Source organism: Alnus glutinosa, chromosome 4, assembly GCF_958979055.1.
Source record: "Alnus glutinosa chromosome 4, dhAlnGlut1.1, whole genome shotgun sequence".
NCBI classification, from domain to species: domain Eukaryota; kingdom Viridiplantae; phylum Streptophyta; class Magnoliopsida; order Fagales; family Betulaceae; genus Alnus; species Alnus glutinosa.
In genome coordinates this window covers 29883082-29906531 of record NC_084889.1, presented here as the reverse complement: position 1 = coordinate 29906531, position 23450 = coordinate 29883082, and the positions used below count along the sequence as shown (strand labels likewise).

Genomic DNA, 23450 nt, shown 5'->3' with positions numbered 1-23450 from the left:
TGATATCAACATTTAGGTTGGTTTTAATCCCTAATGTTAACTTTGATCATCTCAAAGAAAAAAAGTGATTATTTTTCCTCCAACCTCCATGTCATTTGAAGTCTCCCGTTGCTAATCTCAAAGGTTGGCTTAACTATTCAAGTAGGATAAAGTTTTTCTTTCAAATTAGGTTCGAGAAATGTTCTCTAATCCAATCTATTAAACTAATATGTGTTTAAAATGCATGCGAATTATTCACTCAAGTGCGTACTAAAGGTTAATTAAGGGAGCAATATTAGGGGGGGTTAAAATGTAACAATTCTTAAGAAATAAACTTCTTAATAGACATACTACCCACTTTTCTATTGACCTTGAAGTATGTTTTGCACATTATTGACCTTATAATTGAAGCCACCTAATTGTTGTCCCACAGTATATAAAGTTCAGCAAAGCATAAGTTAGATGATGAGTGCTTTCCTTCGTCACATACATAGTCTGAAAAAAGGTAAGAGATGTCAAATAAGAACCTTATTTTTTTTTTACTTTATCTGAGAATGGGGAGATCTTGAGGAACCGTAGGGCAAAGTGGAAAGAGATAAAAGTGTAGGGGAGGAAAAAAAGTTAACCCAAAGTAGATTGATTGGGGGTCATTTGCTGAGTAATTATTATGCAAAAAGTTGGGTTATAAAGAAAAAGAAAGTTCTGTTTAAAAACATAAATAAAATAAAAGAAGAAAAAAAAAAGAAAAAGAAAAAGAAAGTCCATTAAAGAGTAGCACGCCATGGCTTATCCAAAAAGTGCATGTCCTTAATTAATTAATCCCTAATGCTCCTCTTCACCATCACGTCTTAATTTGTTATCATGTTAATTATGTTTAGTTATTACAAAAAAAAAAAAAAAATCATATAAGTCACTCGGGGAGAGGAGGGTTAGGCCCCTATATAGAAATTAATCTGAAAAATCCTCATTGTTTCTTAAAAATAAAAAATACTTAAAGAAAAAAAAAAATACTACTATGGCCTTATACATTAAAAATCTGAAAAAAAAAATCCCTTCGCCCCTTCCCCCCAAAATTCAGAAGAAAATTACTACAATCTCCAAAATTCAGAAAAAAAAAAATTACTACAAGACACGTGGCTAGTTGCCCGTGTGTCTACAGTAACCAGTACTGTAGACACACAGCAAATTGCTTCTTTTTTTGTAGTTAAACCTTGGATCCTCCAAGACCGATGACCAAAAAAAATTTGGATTTTTCTCTAAAAGAGAAAAGTTTGATCCCCAACATTTAAAAATAAAAAATGTATGGTAGTACCATAAGCAAAATACATATCGCATGGAGAATAAGTTATCAAAACATGGTAGTACTATTTGGATTTCCGAATAGCATATAAAAGTAAAAGAAAATGTTTGGAGGACTACAATTTTTATTGTAATTTCTTTATAAACTTACGTGATAACCCATAATTAGTGAAATGAATAATAGTGTATAGTTGATAAGTCAGCCATTAACTAAATAAGTTGACAAGTCAGATTTTTTATTTAGTTATTTTATCAATTATGAACTGTCGTGTCGGTTTGTAATTAGAAAATTTGTAATAAAATCTGTAATACCTCTAACAACGTACATTCAAAAGTATAAAACATCTTAAACTGTGGTCTTATATATATATATAGCATTTTCTTATAAAGGAGATATGAATTCATTGGACACCTATAAGTGTGAGATTAATTTGTGCTGATTTATGGGATATAGATCAAAGAGAAATATTTCTTTGCATTCTACTATCCATCTCACGTATATCTTCGCTGAATTGGTATATTTTATCCATCGTATCCTCTTTAACAAACATATTATATGCTTTTTTTTTTTTTTTTTAACCTACAGAATATATGAAGTGTTTAATAGGCAAAATGATTCCTGGTATAAGTAATTAAGATATTGTTAAATATCATTTAACCATAATACTTAAACAAAAGGTTCCTCTCCATTTCATTTAGGAGTAGGTTTACGGCTACGATACCTTTAAAACAATCTAAGGTTAACAATTGGCCATGTCATAATTAAGCATAAAGTTAACGACATCTCAAAGGAAAGAAAACGTTAAGTTGAACGCCAAACGTTCACCTCTCCCATCCAAAACCAAATCCCCCTCTTCCCCCACGCCTGCAGCTGGGAGCTTCCTCAACTTGCTCGTGATCACCACCAAGCACCACCGCTTCAGCTTTCTCGCCGCCGCCGGATCTCACTAATTCTGCAAGCACCGCCATCGATCAATTGAGTAACAATGGCTAAATCATTCCTAGTATAAGTAATTAAGATATTGTTAAATAAAATTTAGAGGGCACCCGTAATTGAGTAATAATGGTGGTGATCTATGGTGGTAGCTACTGGTCATGTTAGATGAAGTGGTGGGTACTCCAATTATATATATTTAATTTGGAATGCAATAATATTAACGAGCTCTTTTACTAAATAATATTATGAAAGGAAGTATATATTCTCTCAAAAATATAAAATATATCCAAATGAAATTACTTAAATGATTTTCATCCTAGCTATATATCAAGGAAAGGAGGTCAAGTAATTAGTTTATAAATTAAGCACGTGCGATCATTAATTTCCTTATTAATTCTAGGGTGTTTTTTTATCACTCAATCATTGACATTTATTTATTACAAAGGACTAAAATCCATAATTGGATAGACATGATATTAAGATAGTATATTTAAACTAGAGTTTGTTGAATGAATTTTAATGTGTTTCTTGAAATCATATTACTGGTAAAAAGATATCTAAGGATCTTATAATTGAAATAATTAGATAAAAGTATCAAAATAATAATTAGGTATATATACTACATCAAATATTAAAAGCAACCTCCTCATATTATAAATGATGGGACCTAGTTAATTTGTAAATGATTAGATATACCACATGAAATTTTTTAATTTAAATTAGAGGTAAATTACAAAGATCGACAATGGTTGAATTATGGACTGTACCATTGTTATGGTATCATGTTAAATAACTATATATTCCAAAAGCTTAAACTAATGAAATAAGATTAATTTAATGATTTAATTAATATTCTAACATTCAATAAAAAAAAAAAATTGTTAAGTGTTTTCTTTCGTTGGTTCCCCTTGAAATATAATAATACATCATCTAGATGTTTTGTCCATCTCACAATGTCGGTGTCAATATTTTGTTGTGATATTCTCTCTCTCTCTCTCTCACTCATTATATATATATAGAGTAATGATTCACTACCACCTAAATATACAACTTTTCACCATCTTGCCTATGTGGCAAGGTGGTCACTCACCTTAATTTATTTTTAAAAAATAAAAAAAATTAAAAAGTAGTGGGGGACCACCTTGCCACATAGGCAAGGTGGTGAAAAGTTGTATATTTAAGTGGCAGTGAATCATTATTCATATATATATATATATATATATATATATATATATATATATATATACACAATGCCGCGCGCACGCACACAAATACACAACTTCTTTTTATTTTATAGATGAGTAAAAGAACTATAACAGTATACCAATACAAAAGAAGAGTGTTACACACATAAAGAAAAGACCAACAAAATAATACTATCCATGCAGCAATCCATTCTACATCCCCGGAGAGGATCCTCAAGATGAAAGGAAGATGCGGCAATGCTTCTAGCTAGCGGCTCATGGTGAAAATTTGTGAGTTCACACCTTGGACCGTAAGACAAATGACAACAAATTCAGTATATCCTACCTAAGGTTTAGATATGGATCTTGACTTTTTTGCAGCAAAGGCTTCACCGGAAGAGAGCTGGAAGAGCATGGGTAAAGATCTATCAGATCTACCTAGAGAAAGAAAAGACAGCAGTGGCGAGTGGCATGATACAGCGCTGTAACGAAGGACGTCAGTGGAGCAGTGGCTTGTGGCTTTTGTGGGTGAAAAGGTTGCAGTAGATCTAAGATCCAAAATTAAAAAAAAAAAAAAAAAAAAAAGATGTTGAAACTAAAAGGAAAAGAGAGAATGGGGAACCAAATGGAGACATGAAAAAGTTTATAAGGGCGAGGGTGGTGCGGAGGAGGGAAGCTCTTCCTCCATGGCTAAGAGCGGAAAGATACACACACACACATATATTTGGAAGAGCTGAGAGATCGAGAAGGTATCACACACACACACACACACACATATATATATATATATATATATATATATATTTGGAAGAGCTGAGAGATCGAGAAGGTATTAGAAAGCTACACACACATCTATAACTGAAATATACATACCTCACAATTTATAATGATAATGATTAATTAAAGTTATAAAATCGCCAAGTATGTTCTAAGACATTTCAAGTGTCATTTAATTAGCCACTTCATTGAACACATATAGCTAGCTAGGCATCAACTTGGACGTATATATCTCATGCTTTTTCAAGAAAGAATTAATAACGTGGTTCATTGTGATTAATTGATAGATTAATTGTATAAAACAAATAGATATACAAAGTAAAGAATCATCGATATCTCTCGCAGCAAATAGGTCCAAAAATAAACCCTAGGTTGTTTCATACATATATTATAATATATATACAACCGTACCTATATATATGTTAATAGTGATGGGACCCGGCCAGTCCCGATCACATTGACCTACAAAATGTTGTTGATGAAAATAAGACAGTACTCAATTTAATTAAGAGTAGATCAAAGCAGGATTAGTGGTGCACATATTTTGTTGTTGAAGATAACTTAGACTAGAAAGGGCTTGCAAGAAACGTTTGTCTGAGAATCTGTTAAAGAGAAAGTGAAAAATGAGCCAAAGACAAAGGACTTTGAATCCTTTTCTATATAAATCATGCCGGTGGTAGTCATTATATGAGAAAAATTAGTTTTTACGAGGATCGGAGCTAGCTCAGAAGAAATGGCACCGGTCGGACTCCCTCCTGGTTTTAGGTTCCACCCAACAGACGAAGAGCTTGTCAATTATTATCTCAAGAGGAAAATCAACGGCCAAGAGATCGAACTCGACATTATTCCTGAGGTTGATCTCTACAAATGTGAACCTTGGGAGTTAGCAGGTGTTTGATGTTATATATATTTCTTGTTTTAATTTTACCAAATATATATTTTCCTTACTCATTTTACAAAATGATCAAGTGCATGTAGTTTGATATTTCTTCTTCGATCTTCTTTTTGAACTTCTGCTGTGAAATTATAAATATATGTCGTACAGAAAAATCATTCTTGCCCAGTAGAGACCCAGAATGGTACTTCTTTGGACCTCGGGACCGAAAATACCCAAATGGGTTCAGAACAAATAGAGCGACTCGAGCCGGATATTGGAAGTCTACCGGAAAGGACAGGAGGGTTACATGCCAGAGCCGACCCATTGGAATGAAGAAGACGTTGGTTTACTACAGAGGGCGAGCTCCTCAGGGGATTAGAACCGATTGGGTCATGCATGAATATCGCCTTGACGACAAAGAGTTTGAGGACACCTCCGGAATTCAGGTACTAATTTGTTCATGCCTTACATATACATACATTCTTTCAACAAAAGTTTGTCATGTTTCCCTATATATTTGGTTTTGATCTTCATCATCACTAGCTGATATATTAATTAAGTTCTGCAAATTCCTTCCATCTAGAGGAAATACTTATTTATTCAGTATTGGATCATCCATATAGTAATTCCTTTTGATTATCATTGTTTTAGTTGATCTCAATATCGGTTTTTTATTATTATTATTATAATAATAATATGTATTGGGGTTTCTAAGTATTGCTCCCATTGGACTTCTTAATTATGTCAGGATATGGTTCAAATAATAAATATTCATTTTTCGATTAGTTATGAAATACCATTAACCCTAGCTATTGCGGTTCTTTCTTCATGAGTATTCTAATGGTAATATTCTTATTAATTATTTCAAATAAATCTATTTCTATCTTTTCAAAAAGTAATTCAAGATTATTGTTATTCCTCTATAATTCTTATATATATGTGAATACGAATCCGTAGAGGAGAAAAGGAAAAATTAAACCCCGACCCACACTCATACACATACACATACACATTCACATATATGCATGCAATAATACTCTAGAGCAAAATGCATTAATGTTTTAGATGTAGAAATTTTTATTCCTTCCCAGCCTTCTTCAATAGTGGAAATGTCAAAATATTAATTTAAAAATTAAATTTACAATTTCTTATAATTAAGATTAATTTTTTAGAATAAGCGCTGATTTAACGACATGGTATAAAAAACGAAATCCTAACTTCAAATATTAACTCTAAAATTTATTTAATTTCTCATGACAATGGTAAAATAATTAATTTACCATTTCCTAATCAGATCCTCATGGAAAAAATCACCCTTAACAATTTTGATGTTTCCCTCTAATTTATTTTTGGTAGAATGTTGGGTTAGTGTGTTGTTCATTACTTAACAATTTAATTGGGAAATCCAATTGATCAAATTTCTTTGTCTTGTATGGTACTTCTTGGCTCTAAATTAGCTCGATAAGTGATGAACTTTTTAATGAATGAATAATTCATACGGATTTTCACCAAAAGCCTTACATTTAGGAAGCCATTTTGCAAAAGTAAGTATTCTGATGTCAAGAGCACTCCTTTTAGAATTAGTCCCCAACCAACCTCATCTAACTCAGCTGACTCTCTCTCCCTCTTTTTTTTTTTTTTGGCAAGTACTTTTTAATGGCAAAAGACATGAATCCTAATTAACAACTACTATAATTACCATTTCTTAAATTTATTAATTACATGATATTTTTTGATTTCTTTGGTTCTCCTTCATGAAGCCGATGCTTAATTCCCCCAATTATGAGAAAAGCATTTTCCTTGCTTTATTTTTTTTCCACCACCTCTTTTACACCGAAGGGCAGAAAGCAATTAAGTTAAAGCTAGCTAGCTTCTTCACCAATTGCCACCATTCTACTGTTGAAATACACTCCCAAACATGAGGTATTGAGGTGTGTGTAGGAATGTGGGAAATGCATGACGTGCATGCAAAGTTAGGATCTCTCTCTCTCTCTCTCTCTCTCGTGCCTTTTTATATGTTTATTATATCTAACATGATCAAACAATGACTGACATATTCGTTACTTGCACTGTTCTTAGATCTCTTAAGTGTCAAAGTGTTTTCTCCACTTTGTCTTTCTCTCTAATGAGACAAAAGTGTTATCCCAGTACGACCCAAATCCCTGCTAAAACCGTTTTATTAAATAATTTTACCAACTTTTTAACATTCTCTGATCTACAAATCTAGATTCCATGGCTATTGTTTATGCAACTCAAAAAGCGTTTCTCTCTGTCACTTTCATGCCTAAGAAGGTGTCGGCTACTTTTTCCTTTATTCCAAACAACCAAACAAGCCACATATCAATCTAGTTAGCTATCCATCCATTCCCTAATAACGTGACTCACGACATGCAAATGTTTCAAGTCTTATCAATTCTACTATACGACTGTCATACAACTTGATAATGTTACAGTTAAATTAATTTTCAATGCCACGTCGTGTATATATATATAGCAATTTACTAAATAGACATGTGATGAGTGATTCAAAAGCATAAATATTTCTTTCACCTATAATATTGTTAGACAGCAAGGAAACCACTGACAGAAGCAGAGATGGAAGATCTTCTGAAACTTTATTGTCTATACTATGTACAGCCGGCCGGCTGATTCCTGCCGGTGAAAAACTAACATATATATCAGTTTGAGCCCCAATAATTGACTGCTTTAAACTTTATTTGGCCTTGTATGCAGCCTTTAACTATCCAGAGAGATATTATATATATAGAAGATCGATTTGCAGTTTGATGAACCAGCTTTATCTTTATCATCTGATCTCTCTCTCTCTCTCAGGATACATATGCACTTTGTCGTGTGTTCAAGAAAAATGGAATCTGCTCTGAAATTGATCAAGAGCAAGGGCAATGCAGTATATCATTACTGGAGGGCTCGCAAGGTGTAATCAATGATTATGAAACCATGTCACCGGATGTTACCATGGCATCATCATGCATGGATGAGGAAGATAAAGATGACTCATGGATGCAGTTCATCACAGACGATGCATGGTGTTCTTCTAGCGCAGCCATGGGTGGTGGTGGTGGTGGTGAAGAAGTCTCCGGCCGCATGGCATTCACAAACTAAAGATTAATAGCATGATCGATTGGTGGCGAATAACATATAAACTGGATATATCTTTTTATATAATAATTAATAAGACACTTTTTGCAAATCAATTTTCGTAATTTGTAGATTAATTATCTTTAATTGGATATGATGGTTTGGTTGGGTTGCTTCACTACGTAGGGTCATATTATATATCATCAATGACTCTATGGATTTTATTTTTTATTTTTTTAAATTTTTTTTTTTTTATATATATTTTAACCTCTTCTTGGAGGCGTTTTGGATGTTACTTGTGGAATAAAAGGACAATAATTGAGATCATTGTTTTTGTTATTGTTGGATTCTGAGAGCTTACCTATACATGCACGTACACATGGAGAAATCGAGCAGAGGCAATACGAAGAAAAGACCTGTTTAGTATACAGAATGGTTATTACATTAAAAAAATTAATAATTTTTATTGAAAATAAAAAAAATATGAAATGAAATAACTTTGGAATAGTCCTTCCCTAATTGGCAGTGAGAATGACTATTCCAAGTTTTAGATCTTCATCATATACTCTAACATCAAGACTATATATTTTAGTTCATTTCTTCCATTTTTAATAAAAATTGTTCATTTTTTCTAAAAAAATAATCATTCCGCATACCTAATGTAAGATGTTAATAATTAGCTTTTATGCTTCTTTTATCTCTCATAACAAAACGGTCGAGTGCATGGGGCAGGTTACGGGGATGTATTTATACGCCACTTTGCAGCCTTCTAACTCCTAAATAATTAATCACATATTTAAATATTTTAAAATAGAAAATTTAATTAAAATAAGAATTAAATTATAGAGACAAGGTTCAAACTGACCTATAACGGTAAGCCTAGGTATCCTCCAACCCCATTGGTGACTTCAATTCCTGTTCCTTTGCCTCCACGGTATTGAATATTGCATCACTAAATCTCCATTTATTTAATTAGCATTTCATTTATATTACTTCTCTATATATGCATATCAATTCTTCTTCATGCTCCTAAACTATATATATATATACACATGTATGTATATAAACAAAAGCAGAGTTACAAAGAAAATTAAGAGGGGTGAGAGCCCAACAATAAACCTAAACTCAAAAAAAAGCGTCGAAGTGCTAATGTACTATATTCTTGACTTTAACTTGAGTTTAACCTTTTATTTTGGTCAATACATTCTTAAGGTACTATGTTCTTTGCTTAGAGTTCGTTGGCCTAGCGATTTCACAGGTAAAAAGTGCAATTCTAAACAAAAACACAAAAAATATACCCTTTTTTGGTGCATTTTAAAAAAATTGTAGCTTGAAAGCGTAGAAAATTCTGTGTTTTTAAAAACACACAATTTAAGAGATTAAACTGTAATTGTCAAGGCCAAATCACAATTTTATCAAGCCTTAATTGCGTTTTTAAAAACCATGTTTTCAAATTGTACGTTTTAAAATTGCTATTTTAAAAAAATTACACATTTTAAAATCACAAGATCCAAACGACCCTTAATGTTGAAATTTGTTCTCGTAGCTTTTCCTAAAGCATATGTAGCTTCTCCTCCTCCACTTACGCCACCACCTCCGTCCCTCCTCCTAAGTTTGTTCAAGAACTTGTACTGTCATCCCGTCCTGTCCCGTCCCTACGTGACTCGATCTATCGGCTTGTAGTGGATAGGTCCCACTCGACCACCTCCTCCTTACCGTCATTACCACTTTCCTTTCCCAACTCCTATGTGCCGCCACCGCCACCGCCACTGCCTCCCTCTTAATGCCACACCCTCCTCTCCCATTCCCTACTTCCCGACTGTCATCACATGCTCGAGTCTCTCCCTTCCGCTCTCCCAATTACTCTCCACCAACTTTTAAGGGGTTTTTCTTTAAAATAATAATATAGAGATTTTTAGTGCAACAATATATTGGAAAAAAATTTGTAGGGTTTTTTCTATCAAAGAAGCTGCCGCCACCACCTCCCTCCCCCTGCTCTATGCAGACACCTCCACGACCACCCTCTTCACCTCATTCCCACTATCATTGTCTACCAATTTTTTATGGTCTTTTTATTGTTTTAACATAAACATTTTTCACTTCCGATAATATTTATTGAAAACATTTTCATTTACGTCAAAAGAAACGAGGACTAATTAAAGTTACTTTTTTCTCATCAATGTCACAAAAGTAGGGCTGTATTCTAGTCGAATCGAGCTTGGGGCTGCTGAATTCGGCTAAAATACATAAAATAGGGGCTCGGACTCGGCTCGAGTAAAATTTTGAATGATTGTTCGAATTCAACTTGTTAAGAGCCTAGCCAAGTTTGAGCGAGCCACCAATCGAGCTGGATTAGAGTTTTATAATATTTTTTTACTTGAAAAATATATATTAAAATTCAGTACAATTTTAACTTTGATTTATGTTTCACATTCTAAGTGGAACATCACCGCCAGGTTTGGAGCTACTTGTAGAGTCCTCAGCAACCCAAAACTTTTTAAAAATGTTTACAAAAATTATTACTTTTATACTCTAGCCCCGGTCCCATTTGATATAAATTGTTTTAGATTGTAATATTGAATGCGTTCTTAAGTGGCTCCTTGGTTAAACCTTTTTTTAACTGAAATTGGGAAAAAGGGTTTGAAATGTCTTACCCGATGAATTTTTTACTCTTGAGGTCTTTACATTTAGTAAATTTTACTTGCAAAATTGCATGGGCTCAAACATGCGCCTAACAAGATGAAAATGTGCGCATTTTACCATAGGTCAACCACATAAGTTAAATGTGAATATAACAAAAGACAATATTAATAGGTAATATGACAATATTAATAAGTAATGGTCGGATACAGTTTTTACTTTTTACTATATGGAAAGTTAGCTATCTCTTTGCTTCAAATTCTAGTTCCGCCTCGGTCATCGCCTAATAATTAGATAGTGCCCAACCAATCTAACCTACAGGTTGTAGCCCTCAGGGACGGAACTAGGGGAGGGGCCGGTGGGGCCTCAATTCCAAAAAAGAAAAGAAAAATTATGAAGTAAAAAAAAAATAAAAAAAAATATCGTACTGGTTCTTACCAAGAATTTTTTTTGGCCCCTGATCCTTGCCCATAAGAGCTTCTAGCTCCGTACCTGATAGCCCTCCCTCATAATGTAACAAAAATAAATTCATATCATATCATTTTTTTTTAATAAATAATAATATATTAAAATAAAAAGGCAAAGCTCTTGTACACTAAAAGCATACAAGAACCAAAAGTATACAAAAGAGACAACCTTCCTAATCACGTGTAAAATCTAAAAAGTTAACCAAATCTAAAAGAAGAAGAGTAGAAATTATGAGCATAGACTACAGCAAAATCTAAGAGAAATCTCAAAAAAGAAACACATTGAAGAACACTTAACGTATGAGATTTAAACTTGTTGGTCCATGCGTTTCAGAGGGCCACCTTAATGACTATTTCGCTTTGCCTATATTAAAGCATTCTTGTGAACCTTCCACTGCTCCCATTCTGCTGAGCTTAACATGAAAGAACCGGCACTTGCATGTCCACCACCTCCAAATTCCTGAGAAGAAATGGCAAAAGCACATTTAGCTCTTTCAACTGCATTTAAGGGAAGGAAACAACATTCATTTAGCAGAATATATAAACAAACAAACAACCTCTGAGATGGGTGTTGTGTCTTCATTTTCCACACTCCTAAGGCTTATTTTCAGCAACCTGTCATTTTCCAGCCCTGGGACTCTGTATACAACAGCTCCGATGCCCCTAAGAGAATGTAAAAATGCACAATGGATAAGTAAGCATGTAGAGGATGATTGATCTCTCACACCCACAAAAGAAAGAATGCAGAAGATAACATATATGCATCCAGAGGCGAAAACTTAAATCTATAATCAGAGAAGTAAATGAAAAAGATCTGCATACATGTAAGTTGACAATATTCGAGTTGAATTCTAAAAAGAGGACAGGACATGAAAAAGAAATTAGTATGATAGAAACGGAGAGTAATTAGAATCTCCAAATCAAATTATTTTCTAAACAATTATGTTGTCAGAGAGAATCCTCTGTGTCACCAGACATGAAAGCCCATGGCCCCAAGAATGTAGCAAAAACACAGCACGGATGCACATGCCAAAAATGCAGATGATGGGATGGGACCTGCAATGGGTTCCATGATTAAGGCAGTTCTTGACATCAACCTTATTCCCAGTCTAAATAAATGAATCCTGGACTTGAGTTCAAAAAGTTCAACAACTAAAGTTACACGCACAAGAAAATACACAAATTAACATCTGAATATATTCAAGAGCATCGACTTTCAAGTAAGCACATGCAAGATATGGTATTTATGCGCTACTTGAGTTGCGAAATGAGCCTATGGCCTGAAAAAAGTAACAAAAACAAAATGGATGTACTTTGAAAAAATGAAGATAATGGAATGGGACCAGCAAGGAAATTTCATGTTTATGGAACTAAACGTCCAAAATAATGCAATGGATCTCGGTAGCTGAGGTAACCTTCATTTTCAATCTTAAGGGCAGTAAATTTGATCAGTGGCACTATCTAAATGAAGTGGGAAGTGGAGTGACTGTTGACCAACACATCAATCTGCAAGGACAATTTAATGGATTCAGAATGAGTTCCTCTAACCTCTTTCTGGGTGAAATCAGGTTCTCATTGGCTTTTATGAGCTTTGAAAATAAAATTATTAGGCCAGAAACAAGAAGACTAAGAAACCCACATTAGGTCCTTAATTAAAATCTATTTTCTTAATTCTATTCAACTAAATCTTAATTGAAATCTATTTACTGGAAATTAAAAATTTCTACAAAATTAAAGCATTGATATATGGCTGCCAATAATTCCAATTTGAAAAAGAATTAACAGAAGTTTGAAAATTTTATACAAAAACACAAACACAAATTAAATTCTGAACCTCTCTAAAGGTATCAACTTTCAAGTAATCACAGATTCACAAGCAAGATAATATTCACAAACTACCATGCACATTGCACAGATCGTTTGGAATCTTCATGCAATCAGTGACTGGCTGTTACGTTAGTCAAAGAGGTGGAAATTCTTTTGCTTTATATCACCAAGTAATGTTCGCAGTTTTATACCACCATTCTCAACAAGGAAAATCCCTTTGGATACCCTCGAATCTGGATGCAATCAGTGATGGATAAAATTGATTATGGATCATCAAGTTAGTGAAAGACCTTTCAAAAAAGGTCAATCTTTCTCCTTAAGATAGATAACAGAGGTTATTGAGTTGCTTCCAGTCAACCTATATTTGTCATGCCACTTCCAAACAGTGCTAAATATTATTTAAAATGGCGTTCTTTCTTTGACAACTGTCCCATCTTGAATTCAGCATGTACTAACTTCCAATGTTTGACCTTCTATATTTAGGACCCCTTACCCAGATGCATTTTGTGACATCCATCTTGCACACATCGATGGATTTTAAGAAAGGAGCAGTATAGATATAAGAAAGAATTTTTTCCTTTATCATTATGAGGTCCTTTTCCAGGACAAAAAATAGGCGCACTATTTCAGCACAGAGTTATGTGGGAAGCTGCAAAAAATAGAGGCTTTTTAGTATGTATTTTTCAGGCTGCAAGTGTACATGAGTAGTCATGTCCCTTTATCCGTGCTATATATAAGTGGTTTAATATCATATACCCTTTCTGCTAAGGGTATCATTTTTCTGTTGCTTGTATGTTTTCTACCTTAGTTACCAGAAAAAAAAGAGAGGAAGTCCACCAGAATTGAATTAGTAAACATGATCCACTAACAATTTTCTACATTACTTACAAAAAAAAAAACAATTTTCTACACACCATATTCTGTGCACATGCATAATTACAAACACAAGAAGTTGACTGCGAAAGGCTAAATATCGAGTGCTAACTTGCTGCCCTTCTAGAAATTCATAAACTCAAGAAAAAAATTTAAGGAGAACCACATGACAAACAAATATATGAATCCATTTGGAAGTATCCATTTCATTTGAGTCACCAAGTTTCTTCATTCATGCTACTAGTCTATTGATATATCAATGCTAGGTTCAAATGAAAGGGAGTCCTAATATTCTTTTTCATCAGCATTAAGATGATAGATGCACTGAAACGGAAAAGAGTTAACATGGAGCATTTTCTCAAGTATTTGCAGAAAAACTAGAAACGAAGGAGAAATAATTTAAGAGAACAGAATAAAAAATGAACTAAGAAAATTATCCCAAAATCACAATAGGAAATAAAATGCCACAAACCTCAACTTCAAATTGCTACTTTTTCTAGCTAATTGGTGTCCCAATTCACTCCTCAACTCGGAAATGGAATCTGCATCAGCAGCCTACAAATTAGAGTACGAAATTAGGGATTTGTATTCATTTATTTATCTTTAATAAGTAAGCATACAAATAAAGCCTTCATAACCCCCCCCCCCCCCCCCCCCAAAAAAAAAAAGAAACTCATTGTGTGAAAAAATAAGAGTGAGCGTTAGGAATCATGAAATCTATATATTTTACTTATTAGAAGATCTGTTTATACATCAATAGCCATAGTAGACAAATCCCATAACAGAAAGTGGAAATTATGAAAAGCACAGAGCTTTATGGAGGTGTTAGAAACCAGAGAGAGAGAGAGAGAGAGAGAGAGAGAGAGAGAGAATACCAAGCAATGTCCAAAAACTCCACCACCAAGTGCAACTTCATACGACTGGCTGAGACATTCATCTATTAACTTCTGCTTGTGTAACAGACTCAGCTTGCCTTGGCTAATCAGAGACTCCACATCCAACGAAAGCAACTACCAGTTTGAAGATTTACACTATTCCTTATCAGTAAATGTACAAAAAAAAAAACAACACCATTGGAATGAAAATCATCAAACCCAACAAATTAATCACCTGTTGAAACAAGGAGGGGTTCAACCGCACGTCAAACTCAATGCCTGAATCTTTCAACCCGCTATTAAAAGCTTTGCTATTGGGAAGCCTCCATCTCCACAGATCTCCATCTTCAACGTACTTAAACAGTGGTCCAAGTCGGTCAAATTCACCCACCTCCACCGCCGTCTGATTAGGATCAAACTTAAGCTTTTCCTTGAAATAATCAAAAGCAATGGTGGCCCCACTCCTCTCCATGTCTATCACCTTCATCACATTCTCACCTGCCGCAGTCTCGGATAGCTTCTCAAGCGCAGTCTTGTGATGGTCCAAAACGACCACTCTGAAGAACCGCACGCACACATGCTCACACACAGGAACCGAACAAAAAAGAAACAAAAACAAAGAACAAAGCCAAAAAAAAAAAAAAAAAAAAAAAACAACCCAGACCTGTCGACTCTGGAAGAGATCTCCTGGACGAAACCTGGGGACCCCATGAAATCAAGGAGGTAAAGATCGCCAATTTCGCTGAGAGGAAGCTGTTGCGCTGTGATGGGACTGTAGACGGTGTTGGGAAAGAAGAGGGCGGGGAGAGAGGCGGCGGAGAAGTAGAGGTGAGCGGCCAAAGCCGCGAAAGCTCCGTCGGGGCACGGGTAGTGGTATAGTATTGCCGACGCCTTTTGGGTTTTCTTCACGGACTTCATCGTGTTGGCCAAGCCCATCCCGGACGTTGCTGGCACGGCCGGTGATGCCGTTTGGCTACGTTCTAGAGAGTTATTTTATTTTATTTTTCTGAGCAGATTTGAAAGAGAAACAAAGGGCTATGGATTATGGGTAATTTTGGATGGATATTGTTGGTAGGATTAAAATCCAACGTTATTCGAACAGAATAAATACTAGAAATTACATTTTTATTCCAATATTATTATTAATCAATTCTTTAAAATTTAGAACTAGTTGGATAAGTGCTACATAATGAGAAGTACGAGTTGGTTTAGATGTTGAATCCCTGTTGTTTCAGACTTTCACGTGAACTTGTAGTTAGACTTTTATGTGAAGTTGCGAACTAATAATGTCTAAAACATTCTTATCCAAATAGAACACGTTATCCCCTCTCTCCTCTTTGGAAAGACAACTGAAGACTCGTCTTCTACTTAGTATTCGTTTCCAGTTGGTTACGTCTGCTGTGATTTCCTCTTCAGATCTCAAATCTTTGATTTCAGAGACGGAGGCCCTAAAGTTTGATTTTTCAGTTCTGATAGTTTTGGAGGAACCACCACCAACTAGAGAGGCATTTGCTTTGATTGGTAAGGTTCTGTCACTCAAACTTATTAAGGATCCGGCTTCTATACGGTAGGGTGTTGTACTGTTTTTCATTTAAAAAAATTTGTAAAACTTAAACTTAATAATAAAAAATTTATTAAAACTTAAAAATTATAAAAATAATAATAATTAAAAATCAAAAATATAAAATATAAAAGCCTAAAAAAAAAAAAAAGGGTGGCCGGCGTTGCCCAAGGGGGTGACCGGCCACCCGAACCACCCCAGTTGGCTTTGGGGGTGGTCCGGCCACCCCCAAAAGGCCAAAAAAACAAAAACAAAAACAAAACGTTAGGGGTTTGGGGGGTGGCTCGGCCACCTCCTTGGCCAATCTGGGGTGGATCGTCCACCCCAGTCGGCTTTGGGGGTGGTCCGGCCACCCCTAAAGGCTTGGGGGTGGTTTCAACCACCCCATACGGCCGATCTGGGGGTGGCTCAAGGCCTTTGGGGGTGGTCTGGCCACCTCCCAAAGCCCTAACGTTTTTGTTTTGTTTTTTTGTTTTGTTTTTTGGCCTTTTGGGACTGGGGGGTGGTTTCAACCACCCCATACGGCCGATCTGGGGGTGGCTCAAGGCCTTTGGGTGTGGTCTGGCCACCTCCCAAAGCCCTAACGTTTTTATTTTGTTTTTTTGTTTTGTTTTTTAGCCTTTTGGGATTGGGGTGGTTCGTCCACCCCAGATCGGCCTGGAGCCACCCCCTTGGCCAAAAAATGAGGTGGCCGAACACCCCATTGGGCAACGCCGACCACCCTTTTTTTTTTTTTTTTTTTTTTTCAGGTTTTTAATTATTATTATTTTTATAATTTTTAAATTTTAATAAATTTTTTATTATTAAGTTTAAGTTTTGCAAAATTTTTTTAAGTGGAAAACAGTACCGTTTTCCACTACAGAACCCATGTGGTAGTTTAAACTACCGCATGGAAGCCGGATCCCTTATTAATACTCAGGTTGTTAGGCACTGGGCCATCCCGATAAATTTTGAAGCCTAAGACGACAAGTTTAAGTGAGACCATTTTTTTTTTATATTTAAATATTAATTAAATTTATTTTATTTAATATTTTTATTTAATATGTCAATTAGAGCACTTTCTTGTATTTGTAAAATGTATTTTTAATTCTTTTTTAAAATTTTGTAACTTATTAGATATAGAATGACTTATCACTTAATTTAAAGACATGAAATAAGAAGATTTAAAGAAAAATAAAGAGAAAAATGGAAATAAGTTATATAACGATTGATTTGTAATAGAACATAATGCGGGAAAAAATTATTGGATATTGAAGACTCACCAAAGGTGTAATTCTATCTATTATGCACAATGCAAACAATGAGAATTTATGCACTTTGAAAACTTTTCATATTTTTCTAAACATTCAATTCAAATAAACGTTAGAGAAAAACTTATGCACATTGAACTAATTTCATAAATGTTAAAATAGAACTTTTAAAAAGAGTAAATAAGTGAAACTTACTAAGAATTTATGGATGTTTTTTGAGACTTTCAATTTGTAATTACTTTTTACCATGATTGAGGGCCTTAATTAGAAATTATTTATTAAATTTTTACCATATTAGAGTCTTATAATTTGTTTTGAAAATAACATTTATTGTACAATTATTAAGTGAGTGCCTTAATTAAAGATTATTTTATTAATTTTTTACCATATTATAGTCTTAAAATATTTTTTTGAGCCTTATTTTTTTTTTTTAGAAAAAAACATATGTTTATTATATAATTATTAATTAGGGCCTTAGGGGACCTCCTAAGTCGCTAAGGCTCGTGCCATCCATGTTTGGGCATGTGTTGGCAGTTTCTTGGAGTTTTTGCAGTTCCTATTGCTGTTGAAACTTTAGCGCAAAACAAATTTGTATTGGGTGTTTCGGACCTGGCACCTGTGGATTCTGTCCTTAGCCAGGGTCCATGGAATATCCGGGGTTCCCTGCTTTTACTTAAATTATGGTCACCGGAGCTGACCATTGCTGAAATTGAGCTCACTCACTATCCCTTTTAGGTTCAAATTCATGGGCTTCCTCGTCATAATATTGCTATCAAAAATGCCATTACTATAGGGAAAGCCTTGGGTGATATTTTGGCAGTTGAAAATCTTGATACCTCTGGCTTGGTATGTCGGCAATATCTCAGGATACAGGTGAATATAGATACTTCTCAGCCTTTGAAACCTGGTTTTCATTTACCTCGCTCAGGGAAAAACGATCTTTGGATCAGTTTTCGTTACGAACGTCTGGGGGATTATTGTACCAAATGTGGGTAGATAGGTCACAAAAAGCTTGGTTGTCCTCATCGCCCGGATTTGTGTTTTCCTTTGGTTCAATATAGTATTCCTCTTCAGGCTCCATCTGGCCCAAACTCCCGCATGGTTATTTCTGGAAATAGGGATGATTCTGATTCTGGAATTTCTTCGGATGGCCCGGCTCAATCTCGCACCAAGGTCAATTCCAACAGTTTCCATGGCACTGAGTCCGCCCAGTTGCAACTTGTTCCTCATTTCCAGTCGTTGGATTTTGCAAGCCACGTGTCGTCACCCCAGGGGATGCCGTCTGACTTTCGTCTTCATGATACTCAAGTGGTTGCTCCTTTGCCTAGGCAAATGCGTGAATCTACTATGGACACGTTGAAGACTTCTGGATCTTCCTCAAGATGGTCGGCTAAAGACAAAGGGAAAGGTCATCAGCCGCAAGTCCCCAGTGACACCAAAGCTTACTCGCTTCCATCCTTACAATACCCGCTCCTCCAACCACTCTTTATCCAGCTCTACAACCGTTTCTCCGAAACCGGTTTCTGTGTCACTTGCCTCCAAGAAAAGGCCACGGAGGGAGGATGATGAATTTGATGAAGTTCCTTTGGCCGTGTTAAAGAAAATCAAACGAGGTCCGACTATCCAAAGTAATATTCATCTCATGGAACAGGCAGCTCTCTCACTTACTTCTTTGAAGTTTGCAGCTCCATATTCGGCCTTGTCTCCTCCAGGACCTCTTGCTATTGCGGCTAAACCACCGGATATCTTACAGCCTTCTCTGTCATATCCTAAAGGTTTGTCCACCGAACCTTATATTGGGCTCATTCATTCTCCTTATGATGATGCCCCCTCTGCTATGGTTATTGACATGGAGGCTACTTTATCCCCCATCTGGAAGTATTATCTGAAAGATATTGAAATATTTCTTGTATTGCTTAATGATTACAAGTGAATGCCTCAGGGCATTATATACACAAAATGTTGAAGTAAAAGCAAAAGGTAAAAATGTACACAAGGAATGAGTATAAATGCAATTCTTTATAAGGCTGACTTTGGAGGGAACCGTGGCTTGATATGTGGAGATCTTTGGTCTACTTTCCTTGCTACTGATGTGCATAATCTGGTGACGGGTGGCTTGCCTTGTGGATGATTTGGTTTCCTATTATGGACTGCTGCATTGGCTGTGAGTCCATAATGAGAGGCATGATATGCGATATCTTGTCTAAATGTGGAGTCAGGAGCTGTATTAGGAAAGGTTGTAGCTGCATTAGGAATGTGATCAATGTGATCAATGGCTGTGTCATCATTGCCGTGAGCTGGAAGGGAGGATTCTCTAACAGCCCCCCTCAAGCTAATGGGGGAGGAGACCACCATGAGCTTGGAACGAAGAAGTAAAAACCTGGCAGAGGATAATCCTTTGGTAAAGGCATCAGCAAGTTGGTCATGAGTGGAAATGAATTTAAGCATAATGTCACGATTGATAACCTTTTCCCGCACAAAGTGATAGTCAATTTCTATGTGTTTGGTGCGAGCATGGTAGACAGGATTGGAAGCTAATGCCAAGGCACTGACATTGTCACACCAAATGATGGGAGCTTGAGAGAGAGCAAACTGAATGTCACAGAAGAGCATTCTTAACCAGTAGACTTCAGTAGTGGTGATGGCAAGGGATCTGTACTCAGCTTCAGTGCTACTTCGAGAGACAACGGGTTGCTTTTTAGCACACCATGAGATCAGATTAGGGCCAAGAAAGATAGCAAATCCAATTGTGGAACGTCTATCATCAATGCTTCCAGCCCAATCACTATCACAGTAGGCAGTGAGATGGAGAGAACCTTTGGAGTACAGGAGTCCGTGATTAGCAGAGGCTTTGAGGTATCGTAAGACTCTCTTCACAGCAGACCAATGAGTAGTGGATGGTGCATGCATGTGTTGGCAGAGCTGGTTGACTGAGAATGAAATTTCAGGACGTGTTAAGGTGCAATATTGAAGAGCACCAACAACCTGCCTATATTCTGTAGGGTCCGGCAGTGGATCACCATCATATTTGGAGATTTTCAAGCCAGATGGGGAGGGTGACTTGGCTGGTTTAGCATCCTGCATATTGGTGCGATGAAGTAAATCAGAGATATATTTGGCTTGACATAGGTGCAGCCCTTGATCAGTGTGAGAGACTTGAATGCCCAAAAAGAAATGAAGAAGCCCGAGGTCTTTCAATGGAAATTCTTGCTATAATTGAGCAATGATTGATTGGATTAACTTGGCATCAGTCCCTGCGATGATGATATCGTCTACATAAACCAACATGAAGATATGAGTAGATTTCAGATGTAAAGTAAATAAGGAGGAATCCAAGAGAGAAGCAGTGAAGCCAATATCCAGTAGGAAGGATGAAAGGCGATTGAACCAGGCTCTAGGAGCCTATTTGAGGCCATAGAGGGCCTTTTGGAGCTTGCAAACAAAATCTGGATGAGCAGGGTCAGTGAACCCTCTCGGTTGCTCCATGAAAACATCTTCGAGTAGGTGACCATGAAGAAAGGCGTTGGAAATGTCCAATTGCCTTATAGTCCAATCAAACTGAACAGCTAAGGAGAGGATGACACGAATTGTAGCTGGTTTGATGACTGGACTAAATGTTTCAGTGTAGTCGATGCCATCTTTTTGTTCAAACCCCTTAGCAACCAACCTGGCCTTAAACCTCTCAATTGATCCATCGGCTTTCTGTTCAATTCTATAAACCCACTTATTGCTGATGATGTTTTGATGAGGAGGACGAGGACAAAGTGTGTAAGTGGCATTAATCATGAGCTTGGAATTCTTCTGTCATGGCTTGAACCCACCTAGGATCAGAGGCTGCCTTTCGATAGCAAGATGGTTCAGACTCAGTGTTGGTAATGTGGAACATTTGAGGAGGATATTTGGTGGTTTTATAGGCTTGGTTTTTGACCGAGTAGTCATAGGATGCTGAGATGAAGGTGTAGAAGTAGTGGTTCCTGGTGGTCTTTCAGAGGTAGAACTTGAAGGCATGGAAGGTAAGGTAGTAGGCTGTATATTGGACACTTCAATTGAAGGTTGATGGGATGAGAGAGGGGTTCAACATCAGAAGATGATGCAGGTTCAGCACTGGAAGTGGATTCAGGTTCAAGATGCAGTACGGGAGAGTTACTGCTAGGAACAGAAACTGAGTTGCCAGAATTAGAATTAGACATGAAAGGTGATGGAGAAGGAAGTAAACTTACTGGGAGAGTAAAGGGCAAGTCACCAATTGCACTGATCTTGGAGGGCAAGTGAGATGAGGCTTGATCCTTGGCTGGAAAGTTCTGCTCATTAAAAACCACATGTCGTGACAAGTAAACTTTGTTAGTAATAGGGTCTAAGCACTTGTATCCAGCATAGCTATAACCGAGGAAGATGCAGGGTTTGGAACGATATTGGAGTTTGTGTAGGCCAAAGGGACGTAAGAGTGGAAAACATTTGCAACCAAAGACCTTGAGGGATTGATAATCAGGTTCTTTGTGATAAAGCTTGAGATAAGGGGAAAGATTGTCCAGAATTGGTGTAGGCAGCCTGTTTATGAGGTGAGTGGCTGTGAGGAATGCATCAACCCAATAAATATTAGAAAGGTGAGAATGAGCTAGGAGAGTCAAACCTGTTTCCAGAATGTGCCTGAGTTTCCTTTCGGCTAGGCCATTCTGTTGAGAAGTATAGGGACATGATTTTCTGTGGACAATACCATTTTTGGTAAGGAAAGATTGAAAATGCAATGATGTGTATTCACCCCCTCCATCTTATTGAAGTTGTTTGATGGAGGAGGAGAATTGCTTCTCAACAAGAATTTTAAATTTGATAAAGCATTCATAAACAGCAAATTTTGTGTGAAGAGGGTAGAGCCAAGTGTATCTTGAGTGATCATCTACAAAGATAACATAGTATTTAAATCCACTGTTAGATGTGATAGGTGAAGTCCATATATCTGTGTGAATTAAATGTAATGGGAGAGAAGTTTGACGATTTGAGGAGGAGAATGACAGTTTCTTACTTTTTCTCATTTGACAGGAATCACACAAGCCAATTTTATTTGAATTAAAAGATGAGACAGGAAGCTTGAAAGCTTTAACAATGCGAGAAACAACATCATTTGCTGGGTGACCTAGTCTAAAATGCCAAATCAAGGCTAAGGTCTTTATTCCTAACAAAGCTACAAATGCACGACTGGATTTGTGTGAGTTCCCTTTAAATCGCAAAGGATAGAGCCCATTTTCACACTTGCCTGCCAAGAGGATTGCCTTGGTGAGAATGTCCTTCACAAAAAAATGAGATGATGTGAGTTTAAAATAACAATGATTATCTAAACAAAATTTTTGAATAGATAAGAGGTTAGCAGAGGCATCTGGACAGTGAAGAACATTTTTAAGATGAAGTTCAGAAGATGAGTTTGGAATAGGGATAAGAGTTGAACCAGCATTGTCAATCTTGAGGCCAGCTCCATTGCCTACAGCAACCATTTCATTTCCTTCAAAAGGCTGCTAATCTGAGAGATTTTCCAGATTGTTGGTGATGTGTGCATTTGCACCACTATCAGCAAGCCACTCTTGTTCTTCATCATAAAGGGCATTTGTTTGAGCTGCCATGGCTGCCAATTGAAGTGGAGGATGTCTGCCTTGATATGAGTAGTTCATCCTATGGAAGCAATCTAAAGCTTGGTGGCTTGATTTTCCACAAATCTGGCAAGGAGCACGATTTGAGTTGGATGAATTGTTGGGAGAAGAGTGCTGACTTGTCTTGTTGTTGGGAAATCCTGAATTGCTATATTTGGGAGCACCA

At 36.3% G+C, this 23450-nt stretch overlaps 2 protein-coding genes across 2 annotated transcripts; one reads left to right on the top strand and one right to left on the bottom strand.

Moving 5' to 3' along the window:
• Nucleotides 1-4880: 4880 nt before the first annotated feature.
• LOC133867174 (NAC domain-containing protein 54) lies at nucleotides 4881-8491 on the top strand. The gene is made up of 3 exons (XM_062303871.1): nucleotides 4881-5066; nucleotides 5222-5499; nucleotides 7886-8491. The coding sequence occupies exons 1-3, from the start codon at nucleotides 4910-4912 to the stop codon at nucleotides 8174-8176; spliced, it is 726 nt and encodes a 241-aa protein (XP_062159855.1). The 5' UTR covers nucleotides 4881-4909; the 3' UTR covers nucleotides 8177-8491.
• Nucleotides 8492-11433: 2942 nt separating this feature from the next.
• LOC133866461 (uncharacterized) lies at nucleotides 11434-15920 on the bottom strand. The gene is made up of 6 exons (XM_062302996.1): nucleotides 15499-15920; nucleotides 15070-15391; nucleotides 14835-14969; nucleotides 14432-14514; nucleotides 11817-11922; nucleotides 11434-11719 (listed from the first exon to the last, which is right to left on the bottom strand). Exons 1-6 carry the CDS (start codon nucleotides 15768-15770, stop codon nucleotides 11624-11626), a joined length of 1014 nt encoding a protein of 337 aa, XP_062158980.1. The 5' UTR covers nucleotides 15771-15920; the 3' UTR covers nucleotides 11434-11623.
• Between the last annotated feature and the right edge of the window lie 7530 nt (nucleotides 15921-23450).

Excerpts from the sequence above, each read along its gene's own strand:
- LOC133866461 (XM_062302996.1), bottom strand. The coding sequence starts at position 15,770 with ATGGGCTTGGCCAACACGATGAAGTCCGTGAAGAAAACCCAAAAGGCG. Across the intron at positions 14,970-15,069 it reads ACCCCTCCTTGTTTCAACAG|TTGCTTTCGTTGGATGTGGA; the intron begins GTGATTAATTTG and ends TCAAACTGGTAG. Across the intron at positions 11,720-11,816 it reads ACACAACACCCATCTCAGAG|GAATTTGGAGGTGGTGGACA; the intron begins GTTGTTTGTTTG and ends ATTTCTTCTCAG.
- LOC133867174 (XM_062303871.1), top strand. The coding sequence starts at position 4,910 with ATGGCACCGGTCGGACTCCCTCCTGGTTTTAGGTTCCACCCAACAGAC. Across the intron at positions 5,067-5,221 it reads TGAACCTTGGGAGTTAGCAG|AAAAATCATTCTTGCCCAGT; the intron begins GTGTTTGATGTT and ends TATGTCGTACAG. Across the intron at positions 5,500-7,885 it reads AGGACACCTCCGGAATTCAG|GATACATATGCACTTTGTCG; the intron begins GTACTAATTTGT and ends TCTCTCTCTCAG.